The following is a 22,440-nucleotide window of genomic DNA, read 5'->3' on the forward strand; positions in this document are numbered from 1 at the left end:
CAGGCCAGGAGACGTGACGCTTTCGCGCAGCTTGATGACGACATTTCGGCGCCGGGTAGCCGAATGGCGGCTTCCATCTCTTCGGAGAGCGGTGCGATGGGTGAGTGGCGGGAGCCGCGCGTAGGACGATCTCGCGTCCCGGCTGCCTCCCCGAACCTCCAGGGCGGCTGTCTCTGTTCTTCCGCCGGGCCTTGGCGTCTCTCTCATGCCACCTTCCCCTGCTGTGCATTCATTCTATCTTCCCGCGCGCCTGGCACACCTGGTCCCGAGGGGAGCTCGGCCAACGTACGTTGAACGAGTTGGAGAAGGAAGGGCTTCCCGTTAAAGTTGAACTTTGGGTTCAACAAGTGTGGGAGGAAAAGTCGGGACTGAATATAGGTGTGTCTCGATTTTTCCGAGTCTCATCTTCCTCATCTGTAATACAGCGATCCCGGTGCTCGCTTCACAGGGTAACTGTGAGCAGTTAACAGCAACTGCTTCTTAGAGGGAGGCCTTGGCAGTAGCGTGATTTGCTTTTCTCAGAAATTACCCGCAGACACGGTCCGAAGCGGCACTGAAGAAAGTGGGTGTTGAATGGAGGGATGAAGAGTTCGCTTGGTGCACAGGGCAGGCAGCAGGGTGTGATTCAGGCTGTTGCCGTGGCAGAGTCAGATAACAGCATGTGGGAGACACTGCTCTCCCTTGGAAAATTGCCTGAGTTTTTCGTGAGGAATGAGGCGCTGCTGGCCTCATTCCTTCAGTAGCTGCCTGTGCAAGCATTGTCTGAACAAGGAGGTGTTTGCACCTTATCTCTAAAATTCTGTCCCTTGCAACAGTCCAGAGCTTTTTGTTGCTTTGATAATTTTGGAGTCTTGTATAATGTTCTCTAGACCATTTGTTGCAGGAATGAGGCTTTTTAAGTCTTTCTTAAAGCTGAAATTGATAATATTTACTTAAGAATTGAAAAAACCAGGGAAATCTTTGTAGTGTTGAATGGCAAAGATGGGTGTCTCTTCTCAACCCCGCAACGGTCTACACAGCCTCCTTGCATCCAGCTTCTCTCCACCCACGTAGACTGCCAGTGCTCTTCCTGGGAACTTGGGGCAGAGTTTCCCCAGGTAAGGCATCAAGTAACAGCCCAGGAGTGGGATTTCGTGTGCTTCCTCTCTGCTCAGTTCTACCGTGGTTATTTTCAGCTTCCACCCTGCGTGGGCAGAGAAGTAGGCATCTGGAGAACTGCTCCTGATTTTCTGTCCAAAGGCCTCTTTGGTAGAAACTCTTTCTTCCCCTCCATTCATTCATTCTCATAGAACACAGGTAATGCAGAGGGGACTTGTCCACCTGTCTGTCTGTGAGAAGATGAGGGCAAGGAGGATACTCCCACTCAGTATCCCTTTTCTTCATCTTAGTGATCTTGTAGTGTTATTGTGAGGATGTATTTTCTATCTTGCCTAATATACAGCTTCAAATTACACCCATTTCCTATCTCATGTAGTGAGAAGTACAGGTTCAGCTTGGTTCTCTGGTTAGGCTGTCACAAGACTGAAATCAAGGTCTTCACCAGTTTTGTTTTTATCTGAAGACATTCAGGAAGAATCTGCTTCTAAGCATATTCAGGTTGCTGGCAGAATGCAGTTCCTTGGAGTTGTTGGACTAAGTCCCCATTCCTTTGCTACCTGTCAGCTGGCACCCCTCTGTGTTTATGGTCCACCAACTTGAGATGATAGTTGCACCTGCACGCTACCTTCAGAACAGTAGCAAGATGAATGTTGGAATAGGAAGGAATCAGGGAGGGCTCTCTTTAGAACTCTGCCTAGCACAGATTTTTTTTTTTTTTTTAACATTTTAAAATGACAGGTTTATTAAAAAGAAAAGGAGAAAAAGAGAGGCACCTGCATAGTTGCAAGTGGACAGGACAGCTACCCCTACCACAAGGATTTAATGAGGACATATAGGGAAAGCTCATAGGACTGAGCTGGGCACATACAAGAGTTACCAAGTGTTAAACCACCCGATACTTAGCTCTGAAACTGGCTGCTGAACTGCACAAAAATAGCATTTTTGCAAAACATGAGACTTGACATTGCTACGTGTTGCTTTCTATAAGCATTCTTGTGGGCATTGTGAGACAATACAGTATTTGTTGTGAGGCAGATGTTGAATTCTTGTCTTTGTTTTTTCACAGTGGTTTCCTAAGACGACCGTTTTAGACTCTCCACGGGAGGTTGTGATGGCGTTTCCTCACCTGCAGCAGCCCAGCTTCCTGTTGGTAAATATCGGCTACCTGCGTGAGTGTCAATGTGATAAGAGTTCTATAGCTGAGAGAATTGAGAGTTCTTGCCACTGACTTGAAAAACTCTTCAGTGGCTGTTTTTGGGGTATGTGATAGAAGTAACACCAGACACTGGGGTAGAATGTTTAGATTCAACTCTACCTCCTGTTTGTGCAGGACCTTTGGTTTATTCAACCAGTGAACCCTGGTTTTCTTTTTTCTTTCTTTTTTTTTTTTTTTAAAAAAAAAAAAGATTTATTTATTTATTTATACATACATACATACATACATACAAGCACTGGGTACAGTCAGAAGCGCGGGAGGGTGAGAGGATTCACCAGAGCCAGAGCGGGGAATAGAACAGGCAGACTGACGAAGTGCACTGCTGAGGGGAGCAGCAGGCGGCAGGAGAGGTCTGCGTGCCATGTGGGACCCTCGCCGGCGGCTGGGGATCGAACCAGTGCTGCAGAGGCTGCAGGCAGCTTCGCAGCCCAGCGCTCAACTGCTGCGCCACCAGGGGAGGCCCAACCCTGGTTTTCTTATCGTCAAGACAAGTTGATTCAAATGCCATTTTCATTACTTTTCCCAGGTTGTAGGGAGGAGCAAGTGAAAACAACATACATCTGAATTTTCCTATCTTGTGAAGCCTTACACAAATGGGATGTGTTACAGTAATCATAATTTGTCATCAGTGGAAATGAGGGATACAGCTCATTGGGGGCCTACCAGGACTGCACTCTAAGGATTAAACATGATGCTGAGAACTTATATGTGAAAGAAATATCAATAATTTCACCTTCAAAAAGATACTTTTCATAAATATTCATTTGAAAGGGCGTTCTTCCTTGGTGTACCCCTTGAGACTATCAGATCAACCATGACCAAAATAGCCTAGGTCTCCGCCCTTGGCTCAGGCACTGGGACTCCACCCTCATTTGGAGGTGGATGAGGCCTTAGATATCCTTAGGCAAGCTCTCTTAGGTAAAATTTTGGCATTTCTTCCTGATCTTCCTTCATTTGCATAGGGGCACCTTTTCTTCCTGTAGTCAGGTTATACACAAGCTTTTCTCATACTCTGACCTCAGGTAGATTTCCTTAGTTCTTGTCCTGAATGTTTCCTGCCCTTTCTGTTGCCTTTCTGATTAGTGTCGACACTTCACTGAAATCATCTGTAGTTTTTAGCCTATCTTATTTCCTTTCTTGCGTAGAAGAACTGGGGTGTAGGCCAGGGGTGCAGGGGGTGAGAGGATTCTCCAGAGACAGAGTGCAGAGCAGAACAGTGGATTTACTGAAATACATTGCTAAGGAGAGCAGCAGGCGAGACAGGAGAGGTCTGCTGCACCATGTAGGTTGGCTCCCTGGCCTGATCAAACTTAGGCTGCCACCGTTATAGAGCTGAGACTTAACCCCTAGGCCACCGGGGTGGCCCTGTTTCATTTCTTAAGGTAATTAGTTCAGTTGGGTCATTATCTACTGAAGAAGGGATGCCTTGGTTAAGAGGGTTTAAATTACAACCACTGCTTGAGCGCTGGGCTGCGAAGCTGCCCGCAGCGTCTGCAGCGCCGGTTTGATCCCCGGCCACCGGCGTGGGTCCCACGTGGTGCGCAGACCTCTCCTGCCACGCCAGCTGCTCCCCTCAGCAGTGTATTTTGTCCGTCTGCCTATTCTGTTCCCCGCTCTGGCTCTGGTGAATTCTCTTACCCTCCCATGCTTCTGACTACCCAGTGCTTGTATAAATAAATAAACAAATCTTTAAAAAAATTAATTACAACCACTGCCACTCTCATTTTGTTGGGCATGCTCACTAATGATCACTGTAGTGTAATCTCAGGTGGTCTAGCATATAGGAAATTTCTAATTCGTATCTTACTGGGAAGCTAGTCTGAGGGTCACTTTTCTGAAAAACAAAGCATCTCAGCCTCTCCTGGTAGCATCTTTTAGGTCACTGACACATGCATGACCTAACAGATGAGGTCCTGGGAACCAGGTCAGTGGTGTGTATCTGACTCGTCTACTTTGATTCCCATTTTTACTTCAGCCAGAAGATCAGCAACAGCCACTAAGTGAAAATGCTTATGTCTTTGGGGGTTTGTTCTGTCTTCTAGGCTAGCCTGAAAGCTGACTCCATAAATAAACCCTTTGCACAGCGATGTCAAGACTTGGTTAAAGTCATTGAGGATTTTCCAGCAAAGGTATAGACAGCCCCGCTAGAGTCTCTTGAGAGCATGTCTTATCTGCTCTTTGAAAAACATCATCGTAGCCCTTGGTTCCCACCTCTGCATGCTGACCTGTACAGAAGCCTGAACCAGTATTGTGACATACGTTTATGGATACATACGTTTATGTGAACATGTAGACCAGGGCATCGCAACCACAGTGCTCCTGCCCACATAGGACCCTCGGTAATGTCTGGAGACCTTTTTAGTTGTCACATGGGAGTGGCACTACTTTCATCACATGGGTGGAGGCCAGCCATGCTTGTAACCAGCCCCTGATGCACAGGGCAGCCCACACAACAAAGAAATGTATCGCTCCAAATATCAGTCGTGTAAATACTGGAGATAGGTATTTATGTCTCTCTCACCTGGCATTATGAAAGAAGAACTGTAATAAGCAAGCCCAGGAAGCTGACCTGAGTAGGGAGTTCATACCAAATAGCAGCAAGTCATAGTTTCAGCGGCTCACTCTGAGCGAGACAGGACATTGCCACCCTTTTTAATAGAATTCTTTTCATATCTGATCAGAAGTTTATGAAAAAAAAAAAAAAAAAAAAACCTCTTAATCACAGACTGACTAGTTTGGCTCAGATGTAAAGCGGTACTGCTTGGTCTACCACATAACTACAGTGGAAAACTCCAAAGCTGCCCCTCTCTCAGTGCTACTGCACCAAGATCCCTGTGGGTGCCAGTTGGTCTGAACTCTGTAGTGACCTCCTCAGAGGGCAGGGCCAGTGAGGAAGGAGGGCAGCGTGTGGTGCAGGACGAGCTGGGAGGGCACTGGTCTTTAGCTGGTTTCTCTGAAGCCTCACCAGCTCACTGTTTCAGGAGCTGCATGCCATCTTCCCATGGCTGGTAGAGAGCATCTTCGGCAGCTTAGATGGTGTCCTCGTCGGCTGGAACCTCCGCTGCCTGCAGGGGCGCGTGAGCCCTGTAGAGTACAGCATTGCGATGGAATTTCTAGACCCTGGGTAGGTAGGTTTGTCATGTAAGAGGGACGGGATATTTGCTCATAATGATCCTATTTTTTAATCACTTTATTTCTCAAAGTTAAACAATCAAAAACTGGTGGTTTGCAGTTCATTTGTCCTGTTGTTTTTTGTTTTTTGTTTTTTGGTTTAATTTCATGTTCAGTGGCCCAATGATGAAGCTGGTTTATAAACTCCAAGCTGAAGACTATAAGTTTGACTTTCCTGTCTCCTACCTACCAGTAAGTGAACCGCGGTGGTCAGAGCCATGCCTGGGGCAGAGAGCCCTGCATATCTGCGGTGGTGGATGGGCAGGGACTCCCTGAGAGTGGACAGGAGAAAGCCATGGTGTCTGTTGAGGGGCAACAGAAATTAGAATGCCAACAGTTAGTTTTTTATTTGTTTATTTATTTACTTTTTTAAGATTTATTTATTTGTGCATACCAGAAGTGGGGTACAGGCCAGAGGTGTCGGAGGTGAGAGGATTCACCAGAGACAGAGCGGGGAACAGAACAGGCAGATTGACCAAAGCACACTGATGAGGGGAGCAGCAGGCGAGCCAGGAGTGGTCTGCTGCACCATGTGGGTTGCTCCCTGGCTGGCCAGGAGTCGAACTCGTGCCACAGTGGCTGCAGATTGCTTCATAGGATGCTTCTCAACCCTTGTGCCACCAGGGAGGCCCCAACAGTTTTTCTAAAGATCTTTTCTTACTCTTTCAGCAGTGAAGGCACCATACTGCCTGGCTTGTGTGGGGTTGCTTTGTTTTTCTGTCTCTAGTCCTTCAGGGGCAAATGAAAGGGTTCCTTACTCAGTGTGTATGAGAAATGAAGGAGATGGAGTTAGGTGCCCTGCGAGGCTCAGGTGCACAACCACTGCCCTTGCCATTGTGGGTCTTTGTAAGGATGGTATGAGAGTGTGAAGTCTCTCCTGCTCGATTGCTATGCAGAGGAAAGTGCTGTTCCCATGGCGGGCTCCGTGTGCCACTGCTCCTCAGCAGCCTTCACAAAGGGCCACATCTCCCGAAGGCTCTGCACGAACCCACCCACAAGCCCCCCTCCCTCTCTACAGGGCCCAGTGAAGGCGTCCATCCAGGAGCGTGTGCTCCCCGACAGCCCCCTATACCACAACAAGGTTCAGTTCCCCCCCGCTGGGGGACTCGGCCTGCACCTGGCCCTCAGTATCCTTTGTCCAGTGGGTAGGGGAGCTGTGGGTGTGGAAACTGGGTGGCCAGCGCAGTGCTGAGGGATGATCCGCCAACCCTGCCTGTTTGACCTCTGACATTTGCCATCAGATCCATTCGAGTATTACATGTTCTTCTTTGCTTTGAGCCTCATCACGCAAAAGGTACGGAGGGGTTGCCTCTGAGCACAGATAGCCTTATGACAGTCCCCAGGGGAGGGTGGTGGCCATGGCCTGGTCCGTAATTTTCCCTGTCGGGGGGTGGGGGGTGGGTGTGTTTGGGGGGGATCTTTGGACTCTCCTAGGAGCCAACTTTGGTCTTTATCTTCTTTTGTTTCTCCTTTTCCCTACCCACCTGGTTTCTGTGTGTCCTTTCCTTCTTCCTCTAGCTTCTGCCTCATATACATTTTCACTTATGAGGACCACAGACTAGCGGGCAGACTTTGACAGCTGATATGAGGTTGTCTTACCACCCAAGTGGTGATCAGGGAGACTTCCTGCAGGAGGTGTTCGCTGGGCATGGAAACAGGATTGGGATCCTCAGGGGGGTTGAATTCTGGTTGAGGTTAAGAGGTCTAATCAGGTCCTGTACAGTTGATTTTTTCCTAGCATCACCCATGGTGTGTTATGAATCAGGCCCTGTGATTGCTGGGTTTGGCAGCAGGAGCCAAGCCTAGAGCCCCATGCTAACACTAGTTTTGATTTCCAGCCACTACCAGGGGCCCTCCATGTTCATACTTCAGACTGTGCCTATTTCATCCTAGTGGACAGGTACCTGTCATGGTTCCTGCCCACAGAAGGCAATGTGCTCCCCCCACTCTCCTCCAGTCCCGGGGGACCCAGCCCCTCACCAGCTCCCAGGTAAGGTTCCCCTGCTGCTGACTTTGGCCAGTACTTAAGTGGTCCTTGCCTGCTGCTACCATTAAGAACTCGTCCTTGCGTGAGGGAGTGGTCTAATCAGTGCATTGGTTTTAGGGGCTGTGGTTCTACTTTTTGCCCAGGACTCCTCAGGGTTTTTGGAAGGGTAGAAAATCAAGCAGTTTTGATGGGCTTTAGGGGAAGATCCAAGGGCTGGGGACCTGAGATCTGCTGTTCTTGGGCCAGTCAGAATCTCCCCCAGCTTTATAGTCACAGAAATCCCCCCAAATTTTTTATGCCTAAGAGTCCCCAGCCTAGTTGCTCTGGCACAGACTGGATGGTGGGGACGGGAGGATTTCAGTAGCCATCACTGAAGTGGTTGGGCCCTGTGGCTACATTGAGGAGGCCTCACTGTGGGTATGGCAATAGGCTGTGTTCTGCCGGTAGCAGTCCTCACCACACAGGGTATCCAAGGCCTATATCGAGGAGGTGAGCAGGGTCCCAGGGGACTTGAAGCTTTGTCATAAGAAGTGACAACGTTGGTGATTGATGGTTCTGGAGAGAAAGGATTTATGGGCAGGATGAAGAAGGTTTGACCAGTGGATGAATAAGATTAGTAGGAATTTTTGTGATCCAGAGGACCAGGTCTTGGCCTGAGCTGGTGATCCTGGGGTGAAGAGACTGTTGTGGCAGTCCAGGCAGATTGGGCTGTTCAGGAGGGAGCACGCAGCCAGCTCTGAGGCCTTGGTGGGACCTGTAGCCTGGTACCTCTTGGCCAGCTCTGCCTGGGAAACCAGATGGTTTCTCGGCCCAGTTTTGTTGGCTTTTTTTTTTTTTTTTTTAAAGATTTATTTATTTATTTATTTATTTATACAAGCACTGGTACAGTCAGAAGTGCGGGAGGGTGAGAGAATTCACCAGAGCCAGAGCGGGGAGCAGAGCAGGCAGAAGGACCGAAGCACACCGCTGAGGGGAGCAGCGGGCGGCAGGAGAGGTCTGCGGGCCATGTGGGACCCTCCTCCGGTGGCCTGGGGGCAGCCGGGAATCAAACCGGAGCTGCAGAGGCTGCGGGGAGCTTCGCAACCCAGCGCTCAACCGCTGCGCCACCAGGGGAAGCCCTTTGTTGGCTTGTTTTAACATGAAGTTCAGATTTACCGAAACGTTGCCGGGTATAACAAAGAACTTAATAACCCCATCAGCAAGATATTTGCGTTGTTTTACCCTCTCTGTATAGAGTGTGTTCTGGACTGTATGGGTAATGTACATACATGATACCCTGTTACCATTTAACTCTTCAGAGTCTTTTTTCCTAAAAGCCAGTGCATCCTCAAAACTCCCTTGGGTTTGACCTTTCCCTGATGGGTTTCGGTGCAGGGTCTCTTGCTTCATGCAGATGTCTTTCTAGCCCTCTTCCATCCTCAGTCTTTTCCAGCCTGACGCCTTTGAAGCATGCAGCCTGGTGTGTGCAGCATCCTGTGGACTTGGGTTCTGTGGTGTTAACCTCATGATTAGGCCCAGGTGGGCTTTATGGGCAGGAGCACGATAGTGGTAGCCAGTGGTGTCCACGTGCCCCAGCATTGCACCGTTAGCTTGATCACTGGGCCAAGGGATTGTTCACTTTAATTGTGAAGTTGTGTTAATGAGTGCCTAAATTAATCAGAAAGGGAATTTAGTGAGAAGATACTGAGACTGTAAGCACTAGTGTTAGAGGAGAGTTTTCTTCCCTGCTTATCTGTCTGTGTATCATTATGGATGTGGGAGTCACTGCGTGCTTCAACAGGTGTAAGTGTTACCATTGGTTTTGATGACCAGATTGCCCTTGGCTAAGGGAGTGGGAGCTGAAGGCTTGTTTATCTATCTCCCGTAGGACGCCAGCCATGCCCTTCACTTCCTACGGCCTCCACCATACCAGCCTCCTGAAGCGACACATCTCTCACCAGACGTCTGTGAATGCAGACCCCGCCTCCCATGAGATCTGGAGATCAGAAACCCTGCTCCAGGTGAGAGCTGGGGCAGCTCTTCTCTGCTTCCATGTCAGAAAGAAATGCTTAGCCCCCTTCTATCACTGGAGAAAAGACTGCCCATGTCCTGGGGGTGGTGCTGTGTTGGTCTTTTCCTGCTTCGATATTCGGCAAAGGGATTGTCTCTTTCCTGTCTCTTTCTTGTCTCACATGTCTAACCTATGTCACTGGCAGTGTTTTTCATCCCAGGATTCCTTGTCCATAGAGTTTTGCTTTGTTTTTTGTCCTGGTGATATAATCATTGCCAAGTCTTGTAGTTTCCCATACATCTCACTAGAGGTTCCCCCCGTCTACTCTGTCTCTCTGACACACTCCTGTTTTTCTGGGGAGATGTTTCCTGCGATACCCATCACGTGGATATTAAACCCAGACCCGGTAGCATGTTTATGATGCTGAGTGGGAGGGCCTGTGATGCCTTTACTTAAGATTGTCAGCAGCCCATCATCCTTTCATGCCAGGGCACCCTGATGGAGGGTAGTTGGGCCCCTTTTCTACCCTTGTATGGGCTCCAAACTCTCCCACAGGTGTAGCTTGGCTCTTTCCCAGAGCATAGCACTGGCTGCCTCCCAGACTTGACTGTGTCGTCTCTTCCAAGCATGCCTTAGAGAGTTTGGTTCCAACACTGCAGTCTGGAGCTGGGTTGTTAGCCACAAGTATCACTTGCTGATAGCCTGGAATTGGATGAGATAGAACTGTGTCCCTTCTCCCCATACATCACCCACACATGGGGGCCGCCGCAGCTTTAGAGGCTTCCACCATACCCTTGCAGCAGACGCAGACTCAGTGGAACAGAACTGGAGAGTTGTGTCCAGGATCAAAACGCTAATGCTGTTTTGTTTTTTCTTATCTAAAAATTTTTTTAAATTATGGGAAAATATATGTAACCAAGTTTACCATCTTAGTTGTATTTCAAGTATGCAGTTCGGTAGTGTTAAGCTTTGTTGTGTAATGGATCTCCAGAACTGTTTTTATCTTGTAAAACTGAGACTCTGTCCCCACTTAAACAGCAATTTCCTCATTTTCCCCTCTTCCCGGTCTCTGGCAACCAACATTCTAATTCTGTTTTTGTGAATTTCATTACTCTGCGTATCTATAGAAATGGAAACAAACATTACTTTTAGATTTACTAATTTCACTTAGTGTGTTGTCTTCAAGCTTCATCAATGCTGTAGAAAGTATGAGAATTTTCTCTTTAAGGTTGAATAACATTTTTTGTATGGACATAGTACACTTTGTTTATCCATTCCTCATCAATAGACATGGGTTGCTTCCATGTTTTACCTATGTGAATCATGCTGCTATGGACTTTTAATTCTTTTGCGTATACTCAGAGTTAGAAATGCTGGAATGTCCGGTAGTTCTGTTTATTTATTTATTTGGTTTTTTTTGTTTTGATAAAGATTTATTTATTTATTTATTTATTTATTTATTTATTTATACAAGCAGTGGGTACAGTCAGAAGCGTGGGAGGTTGAGAGAATTCACCAGAGCCAGAGCAGGGTACAACAGGCAGAAAGACGGAGGTAAAGTGCTGAGGAGAGCAGTGGGCGTGGCAGGAGAGGTCTGTGCACCATGTGGGACCCTCGCCAGTGGCCGGTGCGAACCAGCACTGCAGAGGCTGCGGGCAGCTTTGCAGCCCAGTGCTCAACCACTGCGCCACCAGGGAGGCCCTATTTATTTGTCTGAGGAACTGCCATACTATTTCCCAGAGCCTGAGCCCTCTACTTTCCCACTGGTGAGGCATAAGGAGTGCAGTTTCTCCACATCCTCGCCAGCACTCCTTATTTTCTATTGATTGTAGCCGATCTAACATGAGATTGTATAATAGGTCCCCCTTGTCCACAGTCTTGTTTGCCACAGTTTTGGTTGCCCTGGGTGAACCAGCCGTCCAGAAATATATGGAGAGAGATCACAATCACATAACTTTTGTCATGGTTTTTCATGATGAATTACTATTGTTTATATCTTACTTTATCACGCATATAGAGGTGTGAGGAAACTTGGTTATCTAAAGGACAGGAGCTGAGGTTTTAAGCACCACGGTCCCACAAATAAGGGGGCCTGCTGTCTCTCATCATGGGCTGGATTTGCATTGTCCCAATAGTGATGTTGAACGTCTTTTCATGTCCTTGTTGGTCATTTGTGTATCTTCTTTGGAGAAATGTCTGTTTCGGTCCATTGCCCTTTTTAAAACTGGACTGTGGGCCTCCCTGGTGGTGCAAGCGGTTGAGCGCAGCACTGTGAAGCTGTCTGCAGCCTCCGCAGCGCAGGTTCAAGCCCAGCCGCCAGGGAGCTACCACATGGCGCAGCAGACCATTCCTGCCTCGCCTGCTGCTCCCCTCAGTAGTATATTTCAGTCAGTCTGCCTGTTCTGTTTCCCGCTCTGTCTGGTAAATCCTCTCACCCTCGCACATCTGGCCTGTACCCTCGCACATCTGGCCTGTATGAATAAATAAATCATTAAAAAAAAAAACTGGGTTGTTTTTTTTTTGTTGTTGTTGAATATTAGGAGTTCTCAATATGTTCTGGATATTAATACCTAGCCAGAAGTGTGATTTGTAAATATCCTCCCCCATTCCGTGCATTTCCACTCTGTTGATAGAGTGTTTTGAAAGTGAGGTTTTTTTGATTTTCATGAAGTTCAATTTAGCTCTTTTCTTTTGTTGCCTGTGCTTTTGGAGTCAGATCTAATCAATCATTTTTAAATTCAGTGCCATAAACCCCCTCAACCCCATGCTGTCTTCTAAGAGTTTTATACTTTAGACTCTTACATCTGGGTCTTTGATTCATCTTGAGTTATGTTTTATATGTGATGTGAGGTAAGAGACCCACTTCCTCATTTGCACGTGGCTGTACAAAAGAGCCTGTATTGAAAGGACTGCCCTTTCCCCACTGACGTTTTGGCATCTTTGTCAAAAATCATTTAACCATCTACTGCTGCTCTTTTGCAGGTTTTTGTTGAAATGTGGCTTCATCATTATTCCTTGGAGATGTACCAGAAAATGCAGTCCCCGCACGCCAAGGTATGTTGCTGCAGCTTTTTTTCCCATCTCCTGCAGTGACCCTGGTGTGCATGGTCAGCCTGCTGCTTCTTGTCCTTGAGTTCAGTGAGTTTTCAAGGACTGCATGGAGGGAGGCTGAAAACCCCCTCCCTTCACTCTCAGATGCTGAACAGCAGGCGGGTTTTGTTCTGTGGTGGACTTGCACCCCTGAGGACTGGAGGCCTCTCTTCTCTGGGGTCCTCCCCATGCTTATGCCAGAGCTCGCTCCCTAGCAGCGGGAACAGATGAAGTTGTAGCACTCATGCTCTGGGGGTGGGGAAGCTGCCCTGTCTCTGGGACTCACATCTTCTCCCCTCTACCATCACAGCACCTCCTGCTTTCCTCTTGAGGAGGTGCCCAGCAGCCCCCACCCACCCATCGGTTATTGCTGCCCTCTAGAATCTCCAGATCATCTGTGGGCAGCGAGTTGCAGTGGGTAGAGTCTGATGACCTCCTGCATGTGGCCTGTCTCTTCCTTCTCCTTGCCTGTACCGCCTTCCCTGGGTGGACAGGGCTCCTTTGCAGAGGTATAGAGGCAGCTGTGTCCTTGCAGCCCTCCTGGGTTCACTCTCCCCAGGCCAACGATCCCCTGCATTCATCGGGGTAGTAGAACAGTTTGGTCCAGGTAGTAAGAGGCCAGTAGGCACTTAGATTTATATTTGTGTAAGAGTTTGAGTCACCTGGGCCCCGTTGAAGGCAGCATCAAGCCTCATAGTTCTTTAGTCTGTGACTTCTGTGCATCAGTTTCCTGGTTAGACTTTGTTTTTGTCACTGCTAGACAAAATTTGAGGCTTACCAAAGAATTAATAGGGATCCATGTGTTCAAATTGAGGACAGCAGGGCCTTCCTGGTGACCTAGGGGTTAAGTCTCAGCACAATTACTGTGCTGGCCTGAGTTGGTTTCCTGGCCTAGGAGCTATCCCACATGTAGCAACAGACCTCTCAGGCCTCGCCTGCTGCGCCCCCTAGTGGTGTACATCTGCCTGCTCTGCTCCCCATTCTGTCTCTGGTGAATCCTCTTACCCCGCCCCCCCCCACCTCTGGCTTACACCCCATTTCTTCTGTGCAACAATTTTTTTTAAAAAAAGAACTGAAATCTATATTTAAAAAAAAAAAGTGGGAATACGGGCCTCCCTTGTGGCGCAGGCAGGTGAGCGCATTGCTGTGAAGCTGTCCACAGCCTCTGCGGTGCCGGTTCGATCCCCGCCAGCCTCGGAGCAACCCACATGGTGAGCAGACCTCCTCTGTCTCACCAGCTGCTCCCCTCAGCAGTGTATTTCATCAGTCTGTCTGTTCTGTTTCCCACTCTGTCTCTGGTGAATCCTCTCACCCTCCCGCGAATTTGGCCAGTACCCCGGTTCTTGTATAAATAAATCTTAAAAAAAAAAAAAAAATAGTGTATAAATAAATCTTTGAAAAAAAAATAGATAGTAGCCTGCAACTTTTTCCCTGTGATTCTGTGGAGAAGCGGTGCTTCTGCTCTTGCTACAGCATCTCAGCAGCCAGTTCTATGACAACAGTCCTCTGGCATGTGGAGACTTGGGACACAGCTCCCACTATTGCTCTTTTAAAGTGCAGGGCAGCCCACATCTCCATCCTTAGTACCATATGTGTGGGGAGAGGGGCAGTACTCCACCCTGGGCCCCTGGAGTCACAAAGCATGTGCACTGCCCTTCCTGCTTCCAGGGTGATCCCGGGATCCTGAGAGGCTCACCTAGCCCTATGCCTGTAAGCTCGGTCTTGGAGAGGCAAGGGCGGCATCACTGCATTACCCTGTTTTCTGTACATTCTGTCTTCTGAGCTCCCACTTTAATTTTTAGCAGTAGATCATTAAAAGGCCCTCTGTGCTGTCTGTCTCCTGTGAGGATTCTGACTGCACATGGGGAAGGGGCAGTGAGCTGTCCTTTCCAGGATAGGGGCTTCTCCTTGCCCACATTGGTTCCTCCTGGCCAGACCTCAGGGTGGGTGAGAGCTGTTCAGAATGACTGGCAGTGGGGAGGTCCATGAGGTCCCCAACCAGAAAGGATCTGCTTTTTGATTCATATTCAGGCAGAAAATAAAACCAGTGAGGGAGAGACAGCCTGGAATGTCTGCTTTATTCCCAGCCCCTTACTGTTGCGCTGCATCAGACAAAAATCCTTGCCAGTTGCGGTGTAGCCCTGGGGTCATTGTTTTCCTGATTTTAGGGATGTAGCAAGTCCTGGAGGTTCCACAGTCCTTCTGTGGCTGGCCAGCTGGCTGCAGCATGCCTGGTCTCCCTAGAGATTGCTACTCACCCCTATCTTGCTGAGCAGGGATTCTGAAAGGGCAGTAGTCAGGGCAGCCACAGCCCTGCAGGTCCCTGTGTGCCTTCTCTGTGTCCCCACAGGCTAGGGCAGGACCCAACAGGGAACTGTGCTTGCCAGTACCTTACTGAGAACTGCAGGTGAGCCTAGAGTCTGGCCTGGAGAAGGCGCAAAGGACCCGCATCTTGCCATGCTCCTCCCCACCCCTGCTCTGTGTGTCTCTGGCTGTGCCTGTCTCCTCAGTCTTGCATGGGCTTTCTGACTCTCCTGTATGAAACATGCTGTTCAGGCAGGAAGCATGGTCCTTGCAGGGCAGGCCCTGAGCCTGCTGTGCGCTGCACTTGGCTGCAGGGGTTTGCTTCACAGCACACTGCAACACTGCTAGGGGGTAAGGAGGAGGGTCCTGGGGTGGGGGACCAGACAGCATATCCACTCAACCGTCATCCCAGTGTCCCAGGCAGTCCAGTCTCAGGGTTCCAGCTGCCTCTGAATGTGTATCACCATGGCCAGAGTCTCCTGGACTCTTGCCACAGGACTGATGTATCTGGAAGCGTGTCTTCATGAGGTAGGAAAGGCTGAGCTTACCAGAATTAGAATCAATGAGTGTTTGTGTTTTACTATTTCTGGAATGTGGAGTATAGAGGGTACCAGGTGGGACCTGTTAGACTGAACCTGTACTCACTTCCGTGCTGCTTTTTGGAAACCAGTCCTTGTATAAGAGGGGATAGTGATTGGATCTTTGATGTGTGGACCTTGATCACATCATGTTCTGTTGGGTAAATTTCTCCTTGGAATAACCCAGAGAAGTTCAGTGAATTTTCATATTTTTCTTTTCTGGGCAGAGAGGCCTCCGTCTGCAACTGGGTCCCCCAAAGTTTATTTTCTGAGCCTCGCCTTCAGGGCCTTGGTGGCTGGCAGCGGAGCGTGTCCCAGCAAGGCACGCTGGGCTCCTGGCAGCCTGCACATAGTGCCATCTCTTAGGGTTGGGGCTGAGCAAAATCCTCCTGGAGGGAAAGTGAGTTGGTCCAGCCTCAGGAAGCTGGAGAGGCCATCTGGCTCCAGTGACATGGAGAGGACCAGACATCCAGGTGATTTGGAGGGTCTGTTCGTCCCTCTGTCTGGCAGGTGGAAGAGTGTGCCCACCAGGAGGGACTCCATCTGGACAGCTGAGAGGGTGGTGTCTCGCTGGCTCAAGGCTGCTGGGCTGTGATGGTTTGGATTGTCACTGATTTGCTTTTGTTTTTGTTTTGTTTTCTCTCCTTACTTCTGGGCTCATTCTCACCTTTTTCTCTCTCCCCATTCTCTCCTCTCCCTCCCTTGTCCCCACCCCTTTCCTCCCCTTCCTACCCATCCTCATTCTCTACCTTCCCTGCCTCTTCTCTCGGTTTCTGTTTTGTTGTCTCTCAGCTGGAGGTTCTGCACTACCGACTCAGTGTCTCCAGCGCCCTCCACAGCCCTGCCCAACCCAGCCTCCAGGCCCTCCACGCCTACCAAGTACTGGCCGTTATCATTTTGTTCTGTTTCACCCCTGCCCTGCGGTGTAAGCCACAGAGCTCATGTCAGTGCAGTGGTAAAGCAAAGGTCTGACTGGGGGCTTGCTGGGGCGATTCAGAAATTAGTTCTAAGCAGAGTAAGGCGTGTGTGTGTGTGTGTGTGTGTGTGTGTGTGTGTGTGTGTGTGTGTTGGGTCAGGCTTCAGAACAGCCCAGTCTCCAGCTTTGCAGTCTAGCCTGGCCTTGGGGTGTGTGGTCATGTGCCAGGGAGCAAGGCACAACACCATAGCTCACTGTGGGGTCGCTGAATCTACCTAATCAAGTCCCAGGCCAGCTTAGATGTCACACATTCTTGTATGTTGGAAGACTCCGTGCATGGCCGTGGTTCAGAGGTGTGAAATAATGTGGACATCTAGGTGGCCCAACTCTCCCAGGAGTGCAGGGCTGGTACTCCTTGGTTACTGACTGAGGATACAGAGGCCCTGGGGCTTGTGGGTAGTATGACTTTGTGTCTCCCCTGCCCAATCCAGTGTATGATGTCTGGGGGCAGGAAGAATGTGGGCCTTGGCCTCTCAGTACAGAGATGATGATGGTCCCTAGGCAAACTGGGGACCTGGTGTATTTTGGCTTCATGGCGACTGGTCCACTGATGCAGAAATGAGCAGTGTGTGGATGGGTTTGAAGTCAGTGAGGTATAGTTCCGACCTATCGGGTGCTTCACAGCCAGTGGAGTCTCCAGAGTTTGCTGATTCATGAGATGAGTGCCAGGAAATCTGGGGGGAAACATGCATCTGGAGCTGTGCTTGCGGTCGGGGGTGTGGACAGTTCCTGCTCAGTGGGAGCACATGGCATTGAATTTGGATTTGAACATAAGACCAGAAACCATGTTTTGCTGAGCTCGGGTGAGGAGCACAGCACAAAACAGGGTTCTGCTCAGGAGCAGCAGCTCAGTGAGGAGGGAAGGGAATAGTCCTTAAGGGCCAGTGTGCGCAGGTGGGGCACAGGTCTCACTTGGGTAAGAGCAGGGTCCCCAGAGAAACCTCTAGGGGAGCAGGGGTCTGACATCTCTGGGAGGCCAGTTCAGGGAAGCTGGGCCCAGGGAGAGGTGCCTCGGGATCTTGGAAAGTGCCCTTAAAAGGTGGAGGAGGCCATGTGCAGGTGTAACCACAAGTCACAGGGGGATTTGGCTCAGGAGGGTGGAAAATTGGAAGAGTTTGATTTGACAAACCTGGAGGGAAAGTAGCCTAAGCGGGTACCAGTGTGATTGCTGGGGATGTGCAGCGGGGAGCCTGGTCCAGCAACTCCGCAGCAGGGCCAGGCTTGCCAGTTCCCAGGTAGACACCACCCTGAGCCAAAGGGACGTCACTGGGATCAGGGCAAGGGACCAGACATGAGAAAGGGGGAGACCCAGGTGGCCCTGGTGTTTTATTATTATAATGAAAGTATCTTGTGCTTTTTTCTTCAAAATGATGATTCATTGCACCGGGACTTAAAAATACAGAAAAGCATTGGAAGATTACCTTGTGCCCTGTAGTTCCATCCCTAGACACAGCCACCAGGGTATGTCACCTCAGCCTTTGGAGGCATTTCCGTGGCAGGCAGGCCTGCGTGGATGGTGCCTCTGGTAGCAGCTGCCCAGCATCCTCTGTGACAAGTCTGCTGCGTCCCAGGGATGCCAGGAAGCATGGCCTGAGTGGCCTCAACATTGCTGAAGATTTGGATGAGGCTGCCAAAGCTTCTTTATAAGTTTGTTGGGGTCCCAGAGGGCCGGGGGTGAGTGTAAGGAAGGAGCTTATCAGCCTGGACACTCGAGAGCCTGAAGCTGGTGTGAGGAGGTGGGGAGTAGATCCTGCCTTCCAGTGCTGTCCTCCACCCTTCCACTGTTCCCTCAGCAACACCCCCACCCCAATACTCCATCGCCGATCAGCCGGCAAGCAGATTTTTCTCTTGGGTCTGGGTCCCAAAGATCCTACATGACCTTTGTGAACCAAAAGTTGGGCCACCAAGATGGACGGTGCTCTTGTGTTGGGGCTTGTGCTGACCTCAGGTCCGTTAGCAGTGGAGGAGGGGCCACCCTGGGCTGAGTCCTGGTGAGGGGGCAGGTGTGAGGGTGGATGTTGCAGTTGCTGAGGGCCCTGGCACGCTGTCTGCCCACACTCAGGAGGTAGGCAGAAACCCTGAGTCCAGTTTTAGGGTGGGGTGCAGGCCTGCTTCACCCTCTAGGACCAGGATTGGCGGTGGTGACCCAGTGACCTGAGTCACCCACAGAAGGAATAAAGTGGGATTTGTTGTATGCAGGGAAGCACCTAGCAGATTTGTCTGTTTCGGGGAGCTGTCTGGGGTGCATTACAGGCTTCACTGCTGCTTAGCAGGTCTCAGCCTGAGCAGGGCAAGGTTCCCTGCCAGGGACCAAGCACCGGAAAGGTCCAGAGGGACCCACTTGCTGATCTGCACATCCTGTGAGGAGAGGGGGACGGGTGGGTCCTGGTCAGTCCTGGGACCTGGCCACTTGGCCCTGATGCTGCCGCCCTCTCCACCGTAGGAGTCATTCACACCCACAGAAGAACACGTGCTGGTTGTACGCCTGCTGCTCAAGCACCTGCACGCCTTTGCCAATAGCCTGAAGCCAGAGCAAGTTTCTCCCTCTGCCCACTCCCACGCCACCAGCCCCCTGGAGGAATTCAAACGGTGGGTACAGGTGCATGTGTAGGGCTCCCAGCCTCTGGCGCCTTCCTGGTGGATGCACAAATACTGCTCCATTGACTTTCCCCCAGGGAGGGGGCGGGATGGGTTAGGTCAGTGAGGCAGTGCAGGAGGGGACGCTGAGTCTGTTCACTCCTACCCTGGCCCCCAGTCTCGGCTCTAGAGGTGGCTGGGGCTGCCTGACTGCTTTTCTGGCTGCCTCTCCAGCTTGCCTTCTGCAGTGGAGCGAGCCAGCCTGCTCTGGGAGTGCCTTCACAACGAAGTGGCTCAGTTGTCAGGTTGCTCTGTGCTGGCTCCTTCCTCCTCCTTTCTTCCTCTCCCCAGCTCCCTCCTCTGTCAGGAGGAGAGCTGGCGATGACAGAACAGGCAGCTTGAGTGGGGCAAGCTGAGATGAGGTGCACATAGGAGCCACACTGGATCAGCCTCAGAAGCACTCTGCGTCCTTGGGACATTCCTTGTCTTTTCTGAAGGGCCTTATCTGGTGGAAGGATTCTGTTTTCTCGAGTTTCCTCTGAAGGATGGAGCTAGAAGTAGGCCTTAACCCTAGAGGTTGCTTGGTGCTCACCCTGGCAGAGCCAGTCTTTGCAGATGGGAGCTTTTAGGCTGGCCTGCAAGGTGACCCTCCTCCTCCTCCCCCTGCAGTGCTGCCGTCCCCAGGTTCGTTCAGCAGAAGCTCTATCTTCCTGCAGCACTGCTTCGGCCACTGGCCCCTCGACACGTCATTCAGAGCCGTGAGTGTTGTCCCATCTCATCTCGCTCTCGCCTCTGTGACCTGTTGAAGGAGGGCCTATGGGCAGATGTGGGAGGGAACTGGCTGTTCCCTCAGAGCTTCTGAAGCCTGTTTGAATTTCCAAGGCCAACCTTCGGATACAGAACCTTGCTCATGGGTTCCTACTCCCTTTGAGCTATACTCAGCTCCCTCAGCTGGGAGAAGTGAGCTCAGTAATTTAATTCTTGCTTCCAGGGCTGAGGTGAGGGCGAGATGGCATCAGGGTATGACCAGAAACTTTTGTGCCCTCATGGGGTGGTGGGGCCGCGGGAAGAGGTCAGAATCTGGCAGCACACCTGGGATCCTGACCCTAGGCTGCCCAAGGATTTGGTCCAAAGCACCATTGCTCACCTGCGTGCCAGTCACCACACCCTCAGGGCACACATCTCACCAGGTGCTGGAGATGTGGCTGAGCTACCTGCAGCCCTGGAGGTATGCACCTGAGAAGCAGACTCAGAGCAGCAACAGTCAGGCCCGGGCTGTGTCGGAGAGATGGTGAGCCTCGCCACCCTGTCCCCACCCAAGGGGCCTGAGTGGGGCCTCCTGAGGCTCCTTTCCAAGGTCCTGCTGGCCGGGAGCACAGGCTGCCCTTTCTGAACCATGCTGTGTTGCTCCTGGGCTCTGGCACCGATCTCCTGCAGAAACAAACCATCAGTGGCTGTCTTTCCCTCTGTCCTGCCCTGGCCCCATTCCCTTTGACTGTGTGCTCGCATTCAGCCCCCCAGCTCCCCTGAACCCTTCCTCACCAGCTGTGATAGAGCCCCCCAGCCTTCCTTCCATCGGCACCTCCTCCTTGAGTGCCTTCCCCTATGAACCCCTACGATACCAGGGCCAGCCTCCACCACGGCAGCCTTGGTCTTCTCAGGCTGAGCCTCACTCGGCGGAGGAGTCCATTTTTCTTAGGGGTCTGAGGTCTCTCCTGCCTCTTTCCTACCTCCCCTGCCAACATCCAGACCCCTCAGCCACCATTGCTCACACCTTCATGAGATGGATGCTGGGGAGATTCTGGGACCTAATGAAGTGTCCTGGGCTGTGACCCTGCCCTCGGTGGGAGGTCTGGCCCTGACATACTGCCCCACTCCCAGGGCACCCTTTGTGCAGGAAAACCTACTGATGTACACCAAGCTTTTTGTGGGCTTCCTGGGCCGTGTATTCCGTACTGACCTGGTCAGTCCCAAGAACGCACTTAATGGTGTTCCGAGTGGCCAAAGTCTTTGTCCAGCCCAACCTGGCTGAAATGATCCAGAAAGGTGAGCTCTTAGCTGCTTGGAAGCAGCGCTCAGAGAGGCCCCCATGAACCTAGGAGGGTGGTGTGGGGTTCCTGGTGCGGAGTAGCAGAGCAGAGGGCTGATTCTGGCTGCATCCTGTCTTTCCCCATGGCTTGTAGGCTGGGCTGAGGGATTGCAGGTGTGCCATGAAGGAGGAGAGGCATCTTGGTCCCTGTCACATTTGTCTTAGCCAGCTTTGTTGGGTACTGGCTTATCTTTGAGTTTCAGTTTTCCATTTGTACTGGCTAGGGCTCCAGGAGCATCAGGAGCTTTCTCCTGTGCGGCACAGCCCCAACCCCTTAGAAACCTCCCCCTTTGCTCTCTAGCTCATAAGATTTGACCTGATGAGGCAGGAGAAAAGCAAGAGACAGGCACACTGGCCAACTTCACCTTTCTTTCATAATTTCAAGGCAGAATTTGTACTCAGGACCAACCCCCTGCTTGTGCAGAGAAGACTTAAGAGACTGTAGACAAGTAAGCCCACAGGAGCTCTGGAGAGCACTGTAGAGTCCCCTCTCAGGTCAGCGACTCACCCCTTTAAGAGACACAGTAAAACTACCCTCAAGATGACGCCAAACCAGGATTCCAGACCACAGACCTGAACAGTGGACAAAGAGGGGCAAGCACTCCACCGTGCTGCCCCCACGCCAGTCTGAGACTCTCTAAACCACCAAATTTCCCCCTCCTCCCACCCTCCCAAACTCCCTCCACTATTCCATTCCTGTTCTGATGTTCTAAAAATTCTTTTAAGTGGAGAAAGTAAACGATTTTTTAAAAATTTATTATTTATGCATTCAAGAACTGGGGTACAGGCCAGAGGTGTGGGGGTGAGTGGGTGAAAGGATTCACCAGAGAGAGTGGGGAGCAGAACAGGCAGATCTACACTGCTGGGGAGCAGTGGATGAGACAGGAGAGGTCTGCTGCACCATGTAGGATGCTCCCTGGTCAGCCAGGGATCAAACTCATGCAGCAGTGGCTGGCAATAGCTTGAAAGTGCTGTCTTTAATCCCTACGCCATCAAGGAAGCCCTATTATGTTGTCTTTTATTGATTTATTGGTGCTCTTTACATATTCTGGTTGTGAGCCATTTATCAGATATGTCTTGCATGTATCTATTGCATCTGTGACTTGCCTCTTCACTCTCTCGATGGTGTCTTTTGAAAAACAGAAATTCTTAATTTTAATGTAGTCCAATTTCTCAATATTTTCCTTTAGAGCATCTGCCTTTTGTGATCTGTTTGAGAAATTTTTCCCCACTCAAGGTCATGCAAATAATTTATCTTCTCATGAAATTTTCCTTTTTAACATTCATATTTAAAGCTACATTGTCGGGCCTCCCTGGTGGTGCAAGGGTTAAGCATAGCACTGTGAGGCATTTGGCAGTGGCCA

At 50.5% G+C, this 22,440-nt stretch overlaps 1 protein-coding gene across 1 annotated transcript; it reads left to right on the top strand.

The window, feature by feature from the left end:
* Nucleotides 1-34: 34 nt before the first annotated feature.
* Nucleotides 35-21,391, top strand: LOC311178746 (sphingomyelin phosphodiesterase 4-like; the record flags this gene model as incomplete). The annotated part of the gene is given in 18 exon segments (XM_084245479.1): nucleotides 35-100; nucleotides 2,165-2,248; nucleotides 4,357-4,443; nucleotides 5,296-5,438; nucleotides 5,602-5,677; nucleotides 6,504-6,612; nucleotides 6,727-6,779; nucleotides 7,324-7,475; nucleotides 9,340-9,472; nucleotides 12,445-12,516; nucleotides 16,227-16,313; nucleotides 18,854-18,999; nucleotides 19,657-19,692; nucleotides 19,694-19,745; nucleotides 20,178-20,278; nucleotides 20,869-20,968; nucleotides 20,970-21,033; nucleotides 21,378-21,391. Coding segments are annotated over 18 exon segments (1,575 nt in total).
* Nucleotides 21,392-22,440: the final 1,049 nt, after the last annotated feature.

The sequence above is a fragment of the Talpa europaea genome, assembly GCF_964194135.1.
Source record: "Talpa europaea genome assembly, chromosome: 10".
Taxonomy (NCBI): Eukaryota; Metazoa; Chordata; class Mammalia; order Eulipotyphla; family Talpidae; genus Talpa; species Talpa europaea.